This window comes from Cupressus sempervirens, chromosome 1 (genome assembly GCF_028749045.1).
Source record: "Cupressus sempervirens isolate cs-2001-9-10 chromosome 1, ASM2874904v1, whole genome shotgun sequence".
NCBI lineage: Eukaryota > Viridiplantae > Streptophyta > Pinopsida > Cupressales > Cupressaceae > Cupressus > Cupressus sempervirens.
The window spans coordinates 683,969,239-683,989,443 of NC_143118.1; the positions used below are offsets into that span (position 1 = coordinate 683,969,239).

Genomic DNA, 20,205 nt, shown 5'->3' on the forward strand with positions numbered 1-20,205 from the left:
TGTGGGTTGCAAATTGATGTTGCCTTGTTTTGTTATTTTATCTAATGTTTATTGGCATGCATGTTTGTCTGCAAAATGATGATGGAACTAAGACAAAGTATAGAATATGGAATCCATTTTGTTCAAAATTGGTTGCTGACATTCTTGGCTGTGTTGATAACCTCTGGATTGTGAGTGAAGTAATTCAATTGCGATTATTGCTGGATTTTAATGAGTTTGTATTATTTTGATTGAATGAGTAATGCTTTCAAGAAACAAAATTTGAATAATGGATTTGAATGAGTTTGTATTATACACAGAAGTGGATGAGATTTGGTAAACATGGCAAATAAATGAACAAATGTAATACCTATTATTGAAGATGCATGACATCCTACTTCTTATAGGATGCTTTTTGGTATGGTTGATGTTATTTTTGTTGAATGTTGCCTAGCTAGACTAGGTACTCACCTTTAGTTCTTATTTAATGATTATATCATGGTTCTCAATAAATGACATTTGATAGGCTTACCCTTGTGACATTATGGTTTTGCCATTTGAGTTTCACACAATTGGTAACTAAACAGCTATTTTTGTGTGTACATATGGTTTTACCATTCTGTGGTGAGTTTAGATGTCATAAATCTCAATTGTGTCATGTGAGATTGTCACCTGGCAATCTTACATGCTAATTTTTTTGGGAGTACTTGTGTTCTAGTGTGTTTTATGTCAATGTTTTGATCTTTCAACTTTGTCCATGATTTTTGGTAAGTGAAATATGATGTGCCTTGATCATCTATGTACTTTTTGATATTTTTATGGTATAAATAGTTTGTTTCTTCAACTATATGTTAATGGCATTGTAATAAGTAAATGATTGTGCTCACTAATTGTATGAGTTTGTGTGTGTGTGTGTGTGTGTGTGTGTGTGTGTGTGTGTGTGTGTGTGTGTGTGTGTGTGTAGAATAATCATTCTATTTTGATATAGATGACATATATCTTATTTATATATAAAAAATTTATCTCCCAACTCCATATTTGTTGCTTTTGGGAGTGCTAGAGTTGTCTTGTCATACTCTATGATATTGCATTTGGATGATAACAATTACAATTTTTTGATAATATTTTTTCTTTGTTCCTAATATATTGCTATTGTAAATATTTTGGTCTTTAAACTGTTTTGATCACATGATAGTAAGTGAAGGATGATATACTTGGATTCCCCTTCAAGACATTATGGATGATGTCACCCATGTTTTCTAACACTTCAAGTAACATTTTATTACTAAGTATGGAGTCATTTATTATTGGTGGCTTTGACCCCAAAAAATTTGGCTGCATTTGCATCATTCACATTATTGATGGAACACTATGCATAAATGTCCATTTGTTCTATGCTGTACCAAGCATTTTTTTCTTATCCAAGCCATTTAATTTACAACCTTTTAAATCTTTGCAAAGATAAAGTTGGAGCAGGAGATTTTTTCTTCTCAAAGGTGTCCTCTAATTGTAAAGTTTCCATTCCATTATCTATTGAACTAGATATGTCTTGTTTGTTGAACAGATAATGGAAAGGATGCTTTACAATCAAAGGACACCTTTGAGAAGAAAATTTTTCCTACTCCAACTTTATCTTTGAAGAGATTTAAAAGGTTGCAAATTAAATGGCTTGGATAAGAAACAATTGCTTGATACAACATTAAAAAAAAAATTGACAAAACATTCGTGGAAATTTTGACTAATCCTTGATAGTTTTCTACCAAGAATTGGTCAAAATTTTCGCCAATTATAAAAACATTTTGACTAAACTTTGGTGAAAATTTTGACCAATTCTTGATAGTTTTGATGAGAACAATTGCCACGAATTGCTTGGTCAAAATTTTAACCAACTTGGGTTGAAATTTTGACCATAACTCATCAAAAATTGATTCCAAATTTACTAGTGATTGCTTCTGCTATATTATCTTTTGTTGTTATAACCTTTCAAAGAAAAATGTTTGGAAAACTTAGTGAAACTTTAGGTTAATTTCTTTTGGGTTCCCTAGAGAGGTGTTACAATGACAATGTCATCAACAAATTTCTCATGAGAGAAAGTTAGGCCATGAGAAGAAGGTTTAAGACTGGAAATCAATGCTTCAGATAGACAAGCATTGATGAATCTGCCAAGGGTTTCTACCATGATCGCCAAAAAAATGGGAGAAAGTAAATCTCCTTGTCTCAAACCTTTGGATGGTTTGAATTTTTTTGAAGTAGAATCATTAACAATGACCACTAAAGAAGAAGTCCCAATGAGTTGGCAAACAAGATGGATGAAGTGATTCCTAAAGCAAAAGTATTTCAAAAAATTGAAAGAGAACTCCCAATCAACTCTATCATAAGCCTTAGATAGATCAAGTTTTAGTAGGAAACCATAACATTTTGAACAATTAGTGGAATGAATAACCTCGTGGACTTTGATAATTGAACCTAGAATTTCTCTACCCAACACAAAACCGTTCTGTTGAGATAAAATGATAGAAGATAATATAGATAAAATGTTTGAGGTCACCACTTTAGAAAGATGGAATTACACAAGCTTGTAGGTCTCAAAGCTTCCACTATTCTAGAACCCTCTTTTCTAGGGATCATCAGTATGAAAGTTGAGTTGAGTTTTTTAAGCATCTTTCTAGATCCAAAAAACTCTTTAACTATCACACACACCTCCAACCCCACTATCTTCCAAAAGTGTTGAAGGAAGAACATTGGGAAACCATCAGGACTCGATGACTTCTCACCTTCAAAGGAAAATATCACTTTTTGAATTTCATCCACATACAAAATCACAACAAACATTTTACTAGTGTTATCATCTAGAATGGAAGGAATGGAAGCTAGGAGCTGGTTTTTGACTTTGAGGACAAAGATTTGAATCTTCTTTCAAAAGATTAGAGCAGAAATCAACAAAAGCCTTCTAAATATCCCCATCGATGTGAGTATGTTCATTCTCTGTAGAGATATTTTAAATCCTTTTGAAAGCTCTATGTCTTGACAGAATGAGGTGGAAGAACATGGTATTCATGTCTCCTACCATCAACTAGAGGGCTCTAGATCTTTGTCTCCAGTAAAGCTCCTCTTTGGTCACAATATCATGATACTTCACTAGAAACTCTTTTTCCTCATCATTAAAGCCTTGAGAATCCCCATCCCTTTGAATTTCCTTTTGTACTTCATCCAAACAATTTTTAATGTCAACTTTTGGTGATAGATATCTCCAAAAGTCTCATTGTTCCAAACTTTGACTTTGTTTTTAACATAATTCAGTTTCGTAGCAATCCTAAACATACCTAACCCTTCAACTTGTACATTGCACCAATCATGGACTAGAGTATCAAAATTGGGCTATTCCATCCTCATCCTTTTGAACCTAAAAGGAAAGCTAAGCTTGATAGCTAGAGGCTCAGCCAACAAAGAAATCAAAAAGTGATCAGACCCTAACTTGGTGATGGAGGACAAAGAACAATTGAAATTATTAAACCAATCACCCGATATAAGAGTTTGGTTTAATCTTAGCCAAATTAAACGATTACCCTTCCGATGCTTTTATGTTCATGTTAGTTTACTTTTGGGATATATATATATATATATATATATATATATATATATATATATATTACAAATATCCAAAAAAAAAATTACTATTACTGATAGTAAATAAGATCACGATATATTATTAAATTCTTTGATTAATATATCTAAAATTAACTTATAATTTTTTTAAAATAGTCATATAGATCTAATTTCATGAATGTCTATTTAAATTGTTTACCAAAAAGGCCATGGTGTGTGTGTGTGTGTGTGTGTGTGTGTGTGTGTGTGAGAGAGAGAGAGAGAGAGAGGTGAGAAAAAATATAAACATGTAAAGGGGAGGGAGGAAGATAGAGATAAAGATGAATATAGAGTGAGAGGATGGTAGAAAAAAGATAGAGAGATAGATATAGATCAAGAGGTAAAGATAGAAAGAGATTTATCCTTGTTCCAAACTTTGACTTTTTTTTTAACATAATTGAGTTTCTTAGCAATCCTAAACATACCTGACTCTTCAACTTGCACATTGCACCGGTCCTAGACTAGAGTATCAAAATTGTGGTATTCTATCCTCATCCTTTCAAAGCTAATAGGAAAGGTAAGCTTGACAACCAGATGCTCAGCTAACAAAGAAATCAGAAAGTGACTAAACCCTATCTTGGTGATGGAAGACAAAGAACAATTGAAACTATTAAACCAATCACCCGATATAAGAGCTCGGTCTAATCTTACCTGAATTAGATGATTACCCTTCTAATGCTTTTATGTTCATGTTAGTTTACCTTTGGAAATTTTTTTTTATAAAACTCCAAAAAAAAATTACTATTACTGATAGTAAATAAGATAAAGATATATTATTAAATTCTTTAATTAAAGTATCTAAAATTAGATGAATGTAGAGTGAGAGGATGGTAGAAAAAGGATAGAGAGATAGATATAGATCAAGAGGCAAAGATAGAAAGAGATCTAGGAAGATACATATGGGACACAAAGAGAAGAAAGAAAGAGAGGGAGAGATAGATTGATAGAGGCATAGTAAATTATAGAGAGGCTAACACAAATATTGAAAAAGAGACAACTACTTAGTTGATCCCTGTACCCATTGCACACTAAGATACCATTGCTAGTTATTACTCAATTAAACTATTATAACTTAAGCCTTACCCTCACTAATTATTATAATAAAATATCTATAATTTTATAATAATTCCTTAGAGGAGTAGAAGAAGCTCGCTTAAAGGGTCAAGAAATCAACCCCAAGGGGAGAGGAGAACCCTTTCCCTTACCTGATGGTAGCACATCCTTAACGAAGTCAGCTAAAACAACATCATTATCCTCCAACATTGTAGGAGTCACAAGAGCCTCTGTCACAGGAGCTACAGGGACCTCACAGTTTTGATGTACTACAACTTGGGATGCCCCACAAGCATCATTAGGAACAGATCTCTCATCTAGGCAAACTGGATCAAAAGAGATAGGAGGAGGAATACCCTCTTCTAGAACCATACTATCCAGCACCTCAAAGTGGTTAAAACCTAAATCAGATAATCTTTCTTTCAAAGGCCTCTTTTGACCACGGCCCTTAGCACGAGGACGAATAGGGGTAAATCCATCCTTATCCTACATTTGAGCCTTACCCTTACCTGTAGCATCTTGCGGATTCATCCCCTTGGTAGTATTAGCCATCTGAGATTGTCCTTTCCTTGTAGTATCTGCCAAACCACCAGTATTGCTAGCTGTAGAACCATCCACTCCTTTGAAACTTGAGTTATGGGGGCACTGACGTAGTAAATGACCATAATCATGACAAATCTGCCTTGCTCTATTTCTGCACTTTCTCTTGAAGGTCGTGGCTCAATGGTTTGGCATACTTTGAAGATAGGTGCGATGTTGGTAAAGAGGGGTCTGTTTTGGATATGTAAAAGAGGTTCTCAAGCTTTGTTTTGGTCTGATGCTTGGGATGGATTCCCTTCCATTTTATCCATATACCCTCATCTTCAGCCTCTTTGTGACTCTTTTCTTGCCGCTGGATGGGATAAAGTGGCTCATTAGAAGACTCCTTATCAATGGGACTTGTTGTTGGTTACAGATGGAAGCATTCTTCTGATTGGCCTCTTGGAGGTACAAACATGGATCGTTAGGAACTTTCTCAAATTTTGGCCTCTAGAGAATGTTCTTCTTTTCTTGGTCCAGATGTTTTGGCTTGGGGCGGTACCTTGTCTGGTAAATATCATGTCTCTGCTAGGTATCAAGAGATAACTAGACAATTATTTGGGGATGCTGAGGTCCCTTGGTGGAAGCAAGTTTGGAATAAAGTTTCTTGGTCCAAGTGCAATTTTTTCATGTGGCTAGTGGCTCACAACCATTGTATTACCTGGGATAATCTTTGTAAACATGAATTTTAGGGCCCCTCTTATTGTGTTTTGTGTGGTAATGGAGAGGAGTCTGTCTCCCATCTATTCTTCCATTGCTCCTATTCTACTCAGAAATGGCACCTTTGGTGGAGCGCTTGGGGTTGCTCTTGTCGGCATGCTTCCTCTTTGCCTGAGTTCTGGGCCCACTTGGGTACTACTCCCTCCAAGTCTTCTTTTCTCCATGCTACTTGGATTGCTGGCCCATCTTTTATGCTTTGGCATATCTAGTTGGAGAGGAATCGTCGCATATTCCAAGATGTTCGGCTTGGTGTTTTGCATCTTTGGTGGAAAATATCACATTCTCTTCAGGAAACTATTCTTGTGAAGTGTGAGCTTGATGGGGGTATGGATCCGGTTGATCTTGCTATCTGTAATCGCCTCAATTTTCATCTGCAGGATGGGGCTGCAGCTCATAGGTTTCCTTCTATGTCCAGGCAGCTTCACCATCAGAGGAAGGGTCGGGTTAACCGGGATGGGCATTGGACTCCTCCTCCCTGTGGAGTTCTGAAAATTAACACTGATGGTTCTTCCCGTGGGAATCCTAGTCCGGTTGGTATTGGCGGAGTGGCTCGTTGTAGTTCTAGGGATGTTAAATTTTTCTTCTCAGTTCATAAGGGTGATTATACTAACAATCTCATGGAAGCTCAGGCTATTTTATATGTTGTGGAACAGTGTTGCTTGCAGGGATGGAGTAAGATTATCTGTGAGTCTGATTCCCAGGTGCTGGTGAACATGCTTTCTTCACAAGAGCTTGAAGATGTTAGTTGGCAGCTGGCCACTGTTGTTAAGCAGATTCTTTTCTTCTCTTCCTCTTTTCAGTTCATTAGGTTCATGTATATTCCTCGTGAATGGAATAGAACTGCTGATTGTTTAGCCAAATGGGCATCTAGTCATGATTCGGGTTGGAATATTAGGGATAGGAGGCAATTGTCCTTTGAGATGGTGCATGAATTTGATGATCTTGTTGCTCAGGATCGAGCTCCTTGTTGAGCTCTCCTTGTTGTATTCCTTTCTGTCTTAATAAATTTTTACCCCTCTTTTTGCTAAAAAAAAATATGTAAGAAAAGTAAAACCTTTTTGACTAACCCCACAATTACTCTTCCCAAAATCCGTTTCCATCACCGCTTACATTGGCATGTCGCATCTTATCAATTCAGACTGTTTTTTTAATAATTGAACAGCGGACATTGTCGATTCGGTAATTTACTTTATCCTAAATAATATCAATTCTGATCGTTGAATAGTATTTTTAATTGAATTCTTTTCTTCTTTGCACATGGGTGAATCGATCCTTTCAAAGTATCTAGAAGGTGTAAAAATTCAATTCAACGCCGGCATAGTTGAAGAGATAAACTGTCGTGTAGCATTTCCCCTTGAATTGCTTAATGATATCACTACAAAATGTCAAACTGTGGTGGTATTAAATTGCTACTGAAAAACTTGATACAGGAACAAACTTATTGTCAAGTTAGACATCGATTCTTTTCTGTGCGTAAATCGGGAGTAAAAATGGGACATGTTTTAGAATTGAATACAGGAAACAAAATACCTGCAATTGGGCTTGGCACTGCTGTTCCAGCTGTTCAGGATGAGGAGATCAAGGCAGCTGTCCTTGTGGCTCTTCAGGTTAGCTTATATCTAAAAATTGCTTCATTCAATTCTTTTTTTTCAACAATAGTTTTTTTAAAGTTTTGAACTTTTAATTCCAAACTGAATATCAAGCGATCCAATAGTTGAAAATTTTTGTACTGAGGACGAGAGACCCAATCCAGTTATCTACCTCACCCAGTTTCAAAATAATGTTGTCATCCTTAATGTCAAAATGGTTACTTGATTGCCTTCCGATATAGTTCCTTTGTTAGATCATTTTGTGGACAACCAAAGGTCAAACTGTTCTTCTTCTATTGAACTCTCTTGTTATTGAATAATTTTTTATTTCTTTTTTAGTTATTGTCAAAATGGTTGATTAATCATGTTGGAATCACTGTTATTGTTATACCAAAAGTTCGCTTGAGCCCCACATTACAAATTTATGTCTATGCTAAACAGTACCTTCATTTCGAAGGGATGGAAGCACCAACTTCCCAACAATCTTCCTTTAGCATGATTCAAAAGATTTGAACCCATAATCTAATATTCTAATATCATTTGTTGGAATCACTATTATAGTTACACCAAAAACTCAAACTATCAATGAACCTCACAACAACCAGAAACAGGGATCCACGAGAAGTTGTTAAGTGCATGCCACAAATCTATCAGCCTATACGATACCTTCACCTAAAAAAGATGGAAATGCCAACCTCCTAACTGTACTACAAATAGCAATAGAGAAAGCTTGAAGCAACACAGTCCTCAAATTTCTGAAACCTTCACTTTATTAGTAAATGGGGCAGCACAAAGACAGACAAAACAGAGTAGATATAGGGAGCCAGCAAAATGCATCCATTTTACAGCAATATCCTGGATTCTACCAAAGCCCACATCTTATATCATTTACTCACAACAGATCCATCCCTTAGATGTGTAGGCAGCTCACTATGGCACAGATGATGATCTATTTGGAGCCTGATGCACATGAAACATTTCCTAAGGTTTTAATACCAAGTTAGAAAACTTTGGTACAGTGGAGAAACCCAAAACAGAGCTCTATTATATAGAGTTTACTCAATTTATAAGGAAATAGATATTAAATGGTTGTTTTCACTGCAGCATAGAGTTAGCTGCAACATTTATAACAGATAGAAAGTGACCGCAATCAAAATGTGAATAGTATAGATAGCTTCAGATTGGATGGCTTAAATATCACACACTAAGGTTTCAATATTAGTCTAAAAATATTAAGTAGTCAAAATTGACTTACTTTTCCATTACTATATGATGTTTAAGAGTGGCTAATACAGACTATGTTAGATGGCCTTCGGTGTGAGGACAGTGTGCCTGTGCCCACTTTGTACAGTTGATAATTAATTTATTTTCTAATGCTGATTATCAATCAAATTGAGTGAATAGGAAAGTAGCAAATCAATGTATTTCAAATTTTGATGATTTTTTGAATTTTTTTCTTTTATATCTGACTTGAGTGTTTATTGCTATTGTTCTGTCTTCTACATAATAAAGATAAATGTTGTAAAATCTGACTTGAGTGTTTATTGCTATTGTTCTGTCTTCTACATAATAAAGATAAATGTTGTAAAATCTAAATGTTGTAAAATCTGACTTGAGTGTTTATTGCTATTGTTCTGTCTTCTACATAATAAAGATAAATGTTGTAAAATCTATTATACAGAGAAGGACCAAAAATGTTCAATGTCTCTATTTCACTTTCATAATCAAAGGATTTAAACATTTGATTTATTACTGTCGCACAAACATTTTAATGATCATTCCATAATGATATCAACAAAATTGCACAAATAATACTAATTATATTGACTTCTCTTTTCCAAAAATTAAAATGTTCTTGACCAGCTTAATCGTTCTTTAATGAAGCTTTCTGATTAAAAAACTCACACTAGGAACACTTCTTTTTAAAGGGGTGATGAAAAAGAATTTGTCTGTACTCTAAAACTTATAAAAATGTATTTGTTCGAATACAGGTTGGATACAGACATTTTGACACAGCCGCCATGTATGGTTCAGAAGGTGCCTTAGGAGCAGGTCTCAAAGAAGCTTTCCAAAGCGGTGTTGTCAAAAGGGAGGAAGTGTTTGTCGTCACTAAACTTTGGGATGATCAACATGACGATCCTGTTGCTGCTGTCACCAAAAGTCTCAAGTATATAAATCTACACCTTCTTCACAATCTATATTTTATCCTAGAATCAATTTTTTCATGTAGATACATAACAAATGTTATAATTGCAGGAATTTGCAGCTGGAATACTTAGACTTGTATCTGATACACTGGCCTATAAGGCTAAGGAAAGGACATACCCTTCCACCAAGGGAGGAAGACTTTTTGCCTGTGGATATCAAATCTACATGGCAAGGCATGGAAAAATGCTATGAATTGGGTCTCACCAAAGCCATTGGTTTGAGCAATTTTTCCTGTAAAAAGATTGAAGATTTGCTGAAATATGCCAAAATTCCCCCGGCTGTCAATCAGGTAATGTTATACTGTAGAGTTTTTTCTCAAAGTTTAGTTATCTAGATTTTTACTAAAAAGTTGAATAACTGATCAAAACTGGTGGAATGCATGATAGGTAGAGATGCACCCAATGTGGCAACAGAAAAAGCTGAGAGAATACTGTAGTAAGAAGAACATTCAAGTATGTGCATGGTCTCCCCTTGGAGCTCCAAACTCTCCATGGGGATCACCTATAGTGATTGAAAACCCTGTGATTAAGGAAATCGCTCAAAAGCATGGAAAGTCTATAGCACAGGTATATACTTCTCGTGTCTTCTTCGATTTTTGAATCTCTTACTTCATATGGTTTGTTGTTATGGTTTGGATGTAAAAAACAATATTGTCTATTAATTATCGGTAAACGATCGAGGTCAAATAATTTTGTTAATTTGTTAATTAACTTAAATTATACGGATTTTCTGCTGAATATGAGTACTGATAGGAAATAACAGAGGAGAACATCTTCAATCTTACTTAGGACATAATCCAGAAACTAGAATCCAGAATATATAATATGACATTGTTAATATATTACTTTGTGTGTTATTTGCAGGTTATGTTGAGGTGGGGAATAGAGCAGGGAGTTTGTGTGATCCCCAAGAGCTTTAATAAACGGAGGATAACAGAAAATCTCCAGATTTTTGACTGGTGTTTAACTGCAGAAGACCATGAGAAACTGGGCAAGGTTGAGCAGAGGAAGAATCAGAAGGGAGATGAGCTTGTAAATTCAACAACTAGCCCTTACAAGACCATTGAAGAGCTTTGGGATGGAGAGATCTAATGCAAGACCACGAGTTTATTGCAACTTTAAAATATTGTATACCTTTCTGTTAAGGAAAATATATTGAGCCTTGAGGTTCAGTGATCTCCATTAGTTCTCTGATTTCATCAATCCCATCACTATTTCCGTTATAAAGCATACTATAGGAATAGATTCATTGAGATATGCATTTTTCTTGGGCATAAATTTGGAAAGAGCGAGTGTACACCTGCAATGCAGCTGGAGTCCCTTTCTATTGCCTATTATCAAAGATTGTAATATGGAGTTTGTCATTGCAATGTAAGATCCTTTACAAAAACACTGTACCATCTTGCTCCAATTCTAATATAACGGTGGAAAAGATTATCTAAATTGAATGATCAAATAGTAATACCATACTCCATGATGATGGAAAAAAGAAAACAATCTTTTTCAGAAATAACTGCATATAATAGTATGAATTGTGTAAAACTGCTAACTTTAAGCAAGAACTTGAGAACCCCACCACAGCTTACAGCTGTCTTACGGAGGCCCCATCCTAACAACCAATTCTGCTACTCGGGCGGTGTATATATATATACCTTATAATGTAAATAGATTTTTACCAAATAAGTTTTTTATAGAATAATTCTTTTTGACATCATATATATTAGGCATTGAAGCATGGCTTCAGTCACTGAGAAAAATATTTTAATTTAACAAGAGTATAGATAGAATCAAGGAATTTTCTTTATGCATTCATTATGTGAGATTCATTAATAAAATACTAAACTATATAATCTATAAGCAAGTATATATTACAAATATCTTAGTAAGATTATTGGTCTTCTTTGATTTAATAAGATTCTTGATCCACTTTAATGTTGATAACATATATTAGTTTTAGTTTAACTTCCAGAAAGATTCAAGTTAATAGAATTCTTAGTCTATTTTGATGGTGATAACATATATTAGCTTTAGTTGACCTTTCAAAAAGGTTCATTTTAATAGGAACATTTTAAAGTAAAAGAAATTTTTTAGCTCCATAACATGCAAACATAATAGGGACTCCTACTTTCTAACAAAAAGTTTGAAAGAATTATGTAGCGAAAAACAATCTTCGAAGAATTATGTAGCCAAAAAAATCTTCATGGGATCTCCTCTTATTGAAAAATAGAAACTAAGTCCTCAACAAAAATAAAAATACAAAATCATCTATATTTTGTGAATTAAGATCCTTAAAAAATAAGAATATTATCAAATTTCTTAAAAATAAAAGGTAAAAGGTGAAAGTTAAAGTTAAAGATCAAAAATCATCTATATTTTGCAAATTAAGATTCTTAAAAAAAATTAGAAAATAAAATATAAAAGCTAAAGTTAAAATTAAGGTGTCTAAAGTTTAAAGTTAAAAAATCATCTATATTTTGTAAATTAGGATCATTAAAAAAATTAGAAAATTAACAGATGAAAGTTAAAGTCTTATACATTTTTTCTAATTCTTTTAGATCTATTCAATGATATATCTGACATGATCCTCTATTTTTTAATCTATTCAATGACGTGGTCCATAGCATCTAGTAAAATTTTAATTTTAATTTTATATTATGTTATTAGCTAAAAAATCAAATTAAAAATTGTAAACCTAATAAATAATATAAAAATCAAACTTTATAGAATACCTTTATTATATATTATCAAATAGTATAAGACATAAAAAACTTAAAATATAATTTACTTTTTAATGTAAATGGGATTTTACCAGATAAGTAATAATATCAAATATTGTATCTCTCTCTCTCTCTCTCTCTCTCTCTCTCTCTATCTATCTATCTATCTATCTATCTATATATATAATATTTAATTTATAATGTAAATGGATTTTTACCAAATAAGTTTTTGATAGAAAAAATAATTTTGATAATATATATATCAATTGGACTTCAAATCATAACAAGAGATATATAGAATAAAGTAATATTCTTTTTACATTCATCATGTGAGATTCATTAATAAAATACAAAGTATTTAGAAAGGTACACTTAAAAATATTATTTTTAACTTTCTTATTCTTCTTTTTGAAAAAAAGGGGTAAAAATTTATTCAATCAAATCCAAAGTACAAAGAAAAGGCCAAAGGCTCACAACAGTGCTACATATTCATGTCTTCCAATAACAGTTGTTCAACAGTCCCACGATACTTAAAAGGTAACTCATCCCTACCACTAATATCCCAACCATCCACATTCTCGGAAGCCCACTTCACCAAAAAATCAGCCACTCTGCTTTATTCTCTAGGGATATGACAAAAGGAGACAAAGTCCAAGGAACTGCAAAGACTTAGAGTTTCTCTAACTAAAGAGGCTAGTTGCCAACTAACATCCTCCAAACTTTGGTTATTCAACATATCCACAATAATCTAAGAATCAGACTCATAGATGATCCTCTTCTAGCCTAAAGAACATCATCTCTCAATAGCAATCTTAATAGCAAGAGCCTCTATAAGATTATTAGAGTGTTGAACTTTGTAAATAGAGAAGTGAAAAACTTTACCACCATCATCACCTCTACTATACCCCCGATGCCAGCATATCCAAGGTTCCACCAAGAAGAACTATCCATATTAATCTTCAAGATCCTAGTCGAGGGAGGAGTCTACCTCCCATCACTTCAAACCCATTGCTTGACATGGCGAGGTATTATTCTAGGAGTGCATCTTCATCCATTATCACCCAGGTTTAAATTCCTCGCAATAGCATGATCACCAGGATCAATATGTTCAGACATATCACACTTTACAAAAATACTCTCCTGAAGCCTACTAAGAATCATCTTCCACAATTGAAAACTTCCAAATTTGGAGTCACAAATAATTTTGTGGTTCCTCTCCACCCAAAGGTTCCAAAGAATGAAAATTGGCCCAACTGTCAAGGCTACTTGTAGGAAAGAAGTCTTCACTGGAGGTCTACCCAAACTTTCCCAAATATCAATTAGAGAGATAGCATGAATACAACCATGAAACCAAGCCTCTCACTATCTATACCATATCTCCCTCAAAAAAGGGCAAAGAAAAAAAAACTGAGAGGTACATTCCTCATTATTCAATCAAAGGACGCAAACAAAAGGTCCCTGAAAACCTAATTTGCAAAGATTCTCCCAAGTAAGGCATTTCTTTTGAGTCAACGACCATAAGAAAAAAATTATATTTGGGCCAAGAAAAGTTATTACAAAACTTCTTCCACCAGTGCACCTTAGCTGGACCATGTAAGTTCTTGTCAAGTATAGTATATCCTTGAGCCACAATAAATTTACCTTTTGGGCTAGGATTCTAAGCGAAAACATCCCTCACAATAAGGGAGCTACAAAGCCTACTCTCCAAAGCTTTAGAAAGAAGAACAAAATCCTCATCAGAACCACCCACGGGCCACTCCTGAGGGTCCTTTTAGTAAGTCACCTCCACCTGACCCATATGCTTGACAATCTTAAAATGCTCCACCTTAAACCATCCAACATTAGTAAAAGTATGGAAAAGAGGCTAAAGCTTGGGGAAGCTAGAGAGAATGGGAGGGTGGCCATGCCAAGAGTCCTACCAAAACAAAGCATCTGAGCTTTTGTTACAAATCTAGAAGAGACCCTCCTTAATAAGTTGGGCTCTCTTCTTGAGAGTGTTCCAAATACAAGAACCTTTACCCACCAAAGCAAGTCATGGCACATCAAGGAAATCAATACCAGGAAAATACTTGTGGGCAAGAATTTTGGCTCAATCTTGATCCTGATTGTTGCACCACCGCTAGTATAGCTTGGCAGCCAAAGCCATGACAACAAGAGTCATCGATCTAAGACCAAGGCCACTAGCATGCTTCAGCCTACGCATAGACTCCCACTTGAATAGGCTCTATTTTGACGATAGAAGGTTGACAGACCAAAGGAATTATCAAGATAAAGCATTAAAATCCCTCACAAAGTTGGAAGGGGGAACCTGAACACAACACCTATAAAATGGGGAGAAACTACACCACAGTCTTTAGGAGAACCACTCTACCAACAAAAGATAACCATCGATAAGTCCAGTGACTAACCTTACTCTAAAATTTATCCAAAATCCCTTGCCAGTAGCCTCTACACTAAGATCCCAAGGACAAAGGAACCCCAACGTACATCAAAGGAAGGGAACCGATTTGAAATCTAATAATTCTGGCAATGCTGCTCTGAATAAGTGTAGGAGTATTAAAAAAATAAATGGAAGACCTATCATCAGTAATTCTCTTACCTAAGGCTTTCAAATAGATATCCAAAGGTTTCCTAAAATTCATTGCCTCATTGATTCTAGCCATGCCCAACAACTCAGTGTCATCCACAAACTAAAGATGAGAGTAGGAAGAAAAATTATTTTTTCAGCTCCAAACTTGGATAAGGCCCTACCTCACCTGAGATTTTATAAATATGTCAAGACCTAGCACCATGATAGTGAATAAATAGGGAGATACAGGTTTTCCTTTCCAAAGTCCTTGAGAAGCACCAAAAAATTCTGAAGGTTCCCCATTAATGAGAACTGAGAAGGAGGATGAGGTCACATAGCTAAGAACCCAATTCAGCAACTCCTCCTCAAAACCAAAAGCAAAAATATTTTTTTGTAAGAACTCCCAACTCACCCTGTCATAAGCTTTAGCCATGTCAAGTTTAATGAACATAGCTTTCTCCTTAGATGCAGCCATAGAGTGAACAACCTCCATTGCTATCACAACTTTATCCAAAATTTGTCTTCCTTCAACAAAGCCACCTTGTTCAGCAGAGATCTAAGAACCAAGGAGTGGTTTGAGTCTCTTAGCAATAAATTTGGTGATGATCTTATAGACAACATTACATAACACCATAGGCCTAAATTAATCCAACTGATTAGCCCCTTTCTTCTAGGGTATGAGAGCCAGGAAGGTAGAATTCAAAGACTTCAGCATCTATTTGTTTCTATTTGATTCCTGAACCACATCTAGGAGATCAAACTTTATTATTTCCTAGAGTTCTTGAAAAAAATCAATTATAAATCTATTTGGGCCAGGGGGCTTACCTTTTTTCATATTAAACACAACTTTCTCCAATTCAAGTACCAAGATAGGACTTAAGAGGGCCCCATTCATCTCAGTAGGGACTAGGTGGGGGGTACAATCCAAAATGGCCCACACCTCAGTCCCAGCAATAAGATCCTCCCTAATAAACAGATAAGAAAAATAATTGACAATTTCCCTAGAAATTTCTTCACAGGAAGAGATCTAAGCTCCATCAGTTGAGACAAGAGAAGAGATAGAATTCCTCTGCCTCTTAGCCTTAACCGAGTTATGAAAGAAAGCAGTGTTCCTATCCCCTCCTAAATCCAATCAACACAATATGTTTTCTTCAAGAAATATCCTCCCAAAGCTCCCACTCTTCAAGTCCCTTAAGAGTGGAGGATTCAACTTTACTCAGATCAAAAGTCAACCATTGGTCCTAAATCTAACAAGTAATATTATTCAACTTCGACTGAGAAACTATGTTCTAAGCATGTAGGTTCCCAAAATACTATTTGTTCCATCTCTTAAGCCTATACTTCACATTACTGAAAGTAAACATGGCCATCCCATGGGCAGGCATCCCCTCATACCAGTAATCCAACATAAGGTCTGGTAGAGATAGGTCTCTTAACTACATCAACTAGAATTTGAAAGAGGGATTTTTGGTGACTCTATAAGAGGTAATGGAGAGCTTAATAGGCCACTGGTTAGAGCCCCTCTAGTCAAGAATTTCAAAACTAGTGATCCATCTATTGTTCATCCAATAATAGGAAACCAAAAGTCTAGCCTTTGTGAGATAGCCTCAACACCACATCTCCAATTATTCCACATAAAGACACCATTGGTTTGCTTCACATCAATTAGATTCAAGGAACCAATCATATTCGTGAGTAGATTTGAAGATGGGTCTTGCCTAGCTAATCCCCCTTGTTTTTCATCAAGACTAGTAATAGCATTAAAATCTCCAACCATAATCCATGGGAGAAATGGATCCAGGGACCGGATGAATTTGATATGGGCTCATAAATGTGACAACTAAAAATTTAGTAGGAGCATAAATATTGGATAAAAGACACCTTTCTGTAGTCTCAAAACTAGAGGCAACTAATGAAATGGAGGACAAACTAGAAATCCACCATAAGGGGGGAACTTTCCTTGGTTTCCAAAAGCAAGCCACCCCCCCCCCTCCCCCGAATTGTTCAAAGCACCCACCCCCTGCCAAGAGCCCTAGGGCCAAACACATGAAGAAAAATTATCCAAACCATCAACTATAAGCTTAGTTTACTGAATAAAGACCACATTAGGAGACTGAGAATCAATTAATCTACAAACAACCTTTTGTCTAGGGATGTTGTTCAACCCCCTTAAAAATTCCATGACAAAACAATCATTTATGGGGGTGGGAGAAGTGAGAATCAATGGGTTTCATAAACCTAGACTCAACCAAAGTATCACCCATGATCTTCACCTTCTCTTGATCAGTCTTCCTACCAATTTTTCTGGCTTATCTAAAGGCCCCTTTTTGAAGGCTTTCTGCTGGATACCTAAGACAGGAGGAGCTTTATTCCCCTTTATAGAATTTGAAGTCCCCTTAGGAGTAAGGGGATCAAGAGCCACCAGAACTAATCCCTTTGTACCCTTTAACCCTTGAAAGTCTCCAAAATCTTGAACTTGAGGAGGCAAATCAATAGCCAACTGTCCAACCTATTGGTCCCTTGAAGATAGAATCTGATCCTTTTTCTATGCATCTTCAACTTATACCTCATGTTGACCTTTGGCCCCAAAAGAGAACTCAACTGGAGTACCTTCCTGTTAGACCAAGTGACCAAGAGCATCAAACTTGTTAAAGGTGCCATCAGTTTGTCTATCCATCCAGGTTCTCTTATTACCTTTGCCTTTGTTACAAGACTTAACCTGAATAAATCCCTCACTATCAATAGGTCCATTAGATAAAGGAGCCTTTCCCTTGTTCACCCTAAGAGGTCGAGGGATAGCCAAGGGGGAAGACTTGTTCCTAGGGTATTGATCTGCAATGTAAATGACCATATTCATGGAAAATTATACATCTAAATGGAAGGGTCTCGTAATCTGATTGTTGGATCCATGAAGATGATCCCATGCAAATCTCCATAGAATCTAGCAACAGATTATTTAAATCAAATTCTACAAAAATACGGGAAAAAGGAATTACCTAATGACTTGGAGTTTGTGTAGTTAAACCCATAGGTTTTCAATGAAGCAAAGAGTTTGAGTGAAGAATATCTTCCCTCTAGAATTTGAAAGGAAGCCTCGGCAAGTGAACCGACATAGGAACTCACGAGGGGATCTCCTCAGTAGAGTTGAAGCCCACGTGCCAAGGCTTGATGAAGAGCCCCACCTGGTTAAATAAATAAGGGCCTCCTTCAAATGCCTTATTCCTATCCATCATGCTTGAAAAGATAACCAAAAAAAAATTATTAGCTGCTAACAGAATCTCCATATCTCCTTCTGGGTTCCACATCTATTGCCGAGGAGTCCAACACTAGTAGAGAAAGGCAAAGGCCAAAATATTTGCAAATGAGAGTATGATTGCACCAGTATTTGACATCCTCCAAAACTTGCATAGGTTGAATAACCAAAACTGACCGGTTCTTGGATCTCCACAAACATCTATTAACTTTTCTTAATCTAAACATCCCTTTTGGGAAGGAATCACCTTCCCCAATTTGGAATTTACTAGGCAAATCCTTATCATTGACATGCAACAAAGAAGATGGCTCACCCATCTCCATATCTCCGAATGAAATCTAAGAAGAGACTATACCTCAATTCCTCATGGAAATGAACTAGGGCTTCAAAATGAGAAAGAGATAGGGTAGGAGCCCCACAATTGTAGAACCTAATAGGCTCCCCACCAAGAACACACCTAGGGCAGGTCTCAAACTAAAGGCATCCACCCATGGGTTGAAAATGGCCAAGACCACTATCCAACCAGCGCACACCCCAGCTAGCAAAAAGATGTCCCCCCAATATCAGCAAAGAGCTTGCTAGAGAGCTCAAACACAAGCACTAGATGTAGGTCGAGCTAGGGCATGTAGGCCCTGGCATGAATCAAACTACCACGTAGTTGTATTTTCATGATCTTATCACTCATTCATATTATTATTTTTAACTTTCACAGCAAAATAATTTGCATGTAATCCATAAGAAAACATGTAACACAAATATGGATCTATAGTAAATGAAGAGAAATGGAATGAAAATTAGATTCCTTGTACTTTATTTAATAGTCATATTTTGAAATAATAAGTCACTTTCGTTAGAAATTCCCAACTTTTTTGGGAGTTTGGTTTCCTTTTAGAAAGCATGTAACACAAATATTGGAACAAAAATATTTGAGTATTGTAAATAAAGAGAAATATAATGAAAATTCAATTCCTTACACTTTATTTAATAGTCATATTTTGAAAAAAAGAAATTAAAGTCATTGGTTTTAGAAATTTCCAACTATTGCTAAAAAATTCTTACTTGCCTGGGAGTTTGGTTACCTTTTTTGCTTATTTCTAGTGAAGTTGAGATAATATTTCATTAAGATGGAGAGAAGGAAAGCCACTTCTTCTAACCAACCTAGTAGGAGGGAAACTTTTTTCTAAGATCACATGAAAATATAGCTATCTTTTTTCTTATAAATATAATTGAGAAGAAGCTTCGTTGTATCCTTTTCTGGATCTTTTAACTATCATAAGAAAAAGGCTCAATATTGGAAATGTAGGCTCGATAGTGGAAATGGCTCTTATTGCATGTTTATTCTTGTTTAGGACCATCTAAGAAAATATTTCTTAATTTTTTTAATATTTTTATAGTTTGTAACTTCATTGTAATGAATTGACAAGGTTAGCTTGTACCTAAGCCAAGGTGAATATGAATATTATTTGTTTCATAGTAGTAGGGCAAGGAATTTGCAAGAGATCTTTGATTGTATAAGGGGGCACAAACCTAATCAAGACCAATGTGTAGGAATGTTTGCATAATGTGGGATTGGCATTGGTTGTTCTCTAAAAATCACTCCATAATTTGGGAGGGTCTTGTGTGCCTAAGTAGATATGGATATCTGAATAGAAACTTCTCTATATGAAAATTGAAATGACTGTTAATGGCCCTTAATTTTTCTAGGCAATCTTTGCTAGAGAAGATATTTAAATGCCAAAAAAAGGGTTTTAAGTTATGGAGGCTATTTTGGTTCCTAAAATTTGTGTCCAAGAGAAATTTGAGGTTTCTTCCTTCCTTAATTAGTTCAAGGGGCAAGTGACTTTGTTTTAAAAATATTTGATAAGGGTTTTTTGTACCTAGAAAAGAGGAAAAT

The 20,205-nt window shown here is 35.3% G+C and overlaps 1 protein-coding gene and 1 non-coding gene across 2 annotated transcripts; both read left to right on the top strand.

The window, feature by feature from the left end:
- The first annotated feature begins 1,175 nt into the window (after positions 1–1,175).
- On the top strand, positions 1,176–1,246 carry LOC149579760 (small nucleolar RNA snoR60). Its single transcript, XR_016358059.1, has one exon. It is a non-coding gene; the product is annotated as a small nucleolar RNA snoR60 (small nucleolar RNA).
- A 6,127-nt stretch (positions 1,247–7,373) lies between these two features.
- Positions 7,374–11,215, top strand: LOC149579761 (deoxymugineic acid synthase 1-like). The gene is made up of 5 exons (XM_089786821.1): positions 7,374–7,583; positions 9,557–9,732; positions 9,822–10,062; positions 10,160–10,339; positions 10,637–11,215. The coding sequence occupies exons 1-5, from the start codon at positions 7,467–7,469 to the stop codon at positions 10,862–10,864; spliced, it is 942 nt and encodes a 313-aa protein (XP_089642947.1). The 5' UTR covers positions 7,374–7,466; the 3' UTR covers positions 10,865–11,215.
- The last annotated feature ends 8,990 nt before the right edge of the window (positions 11,216–20,205 follow it).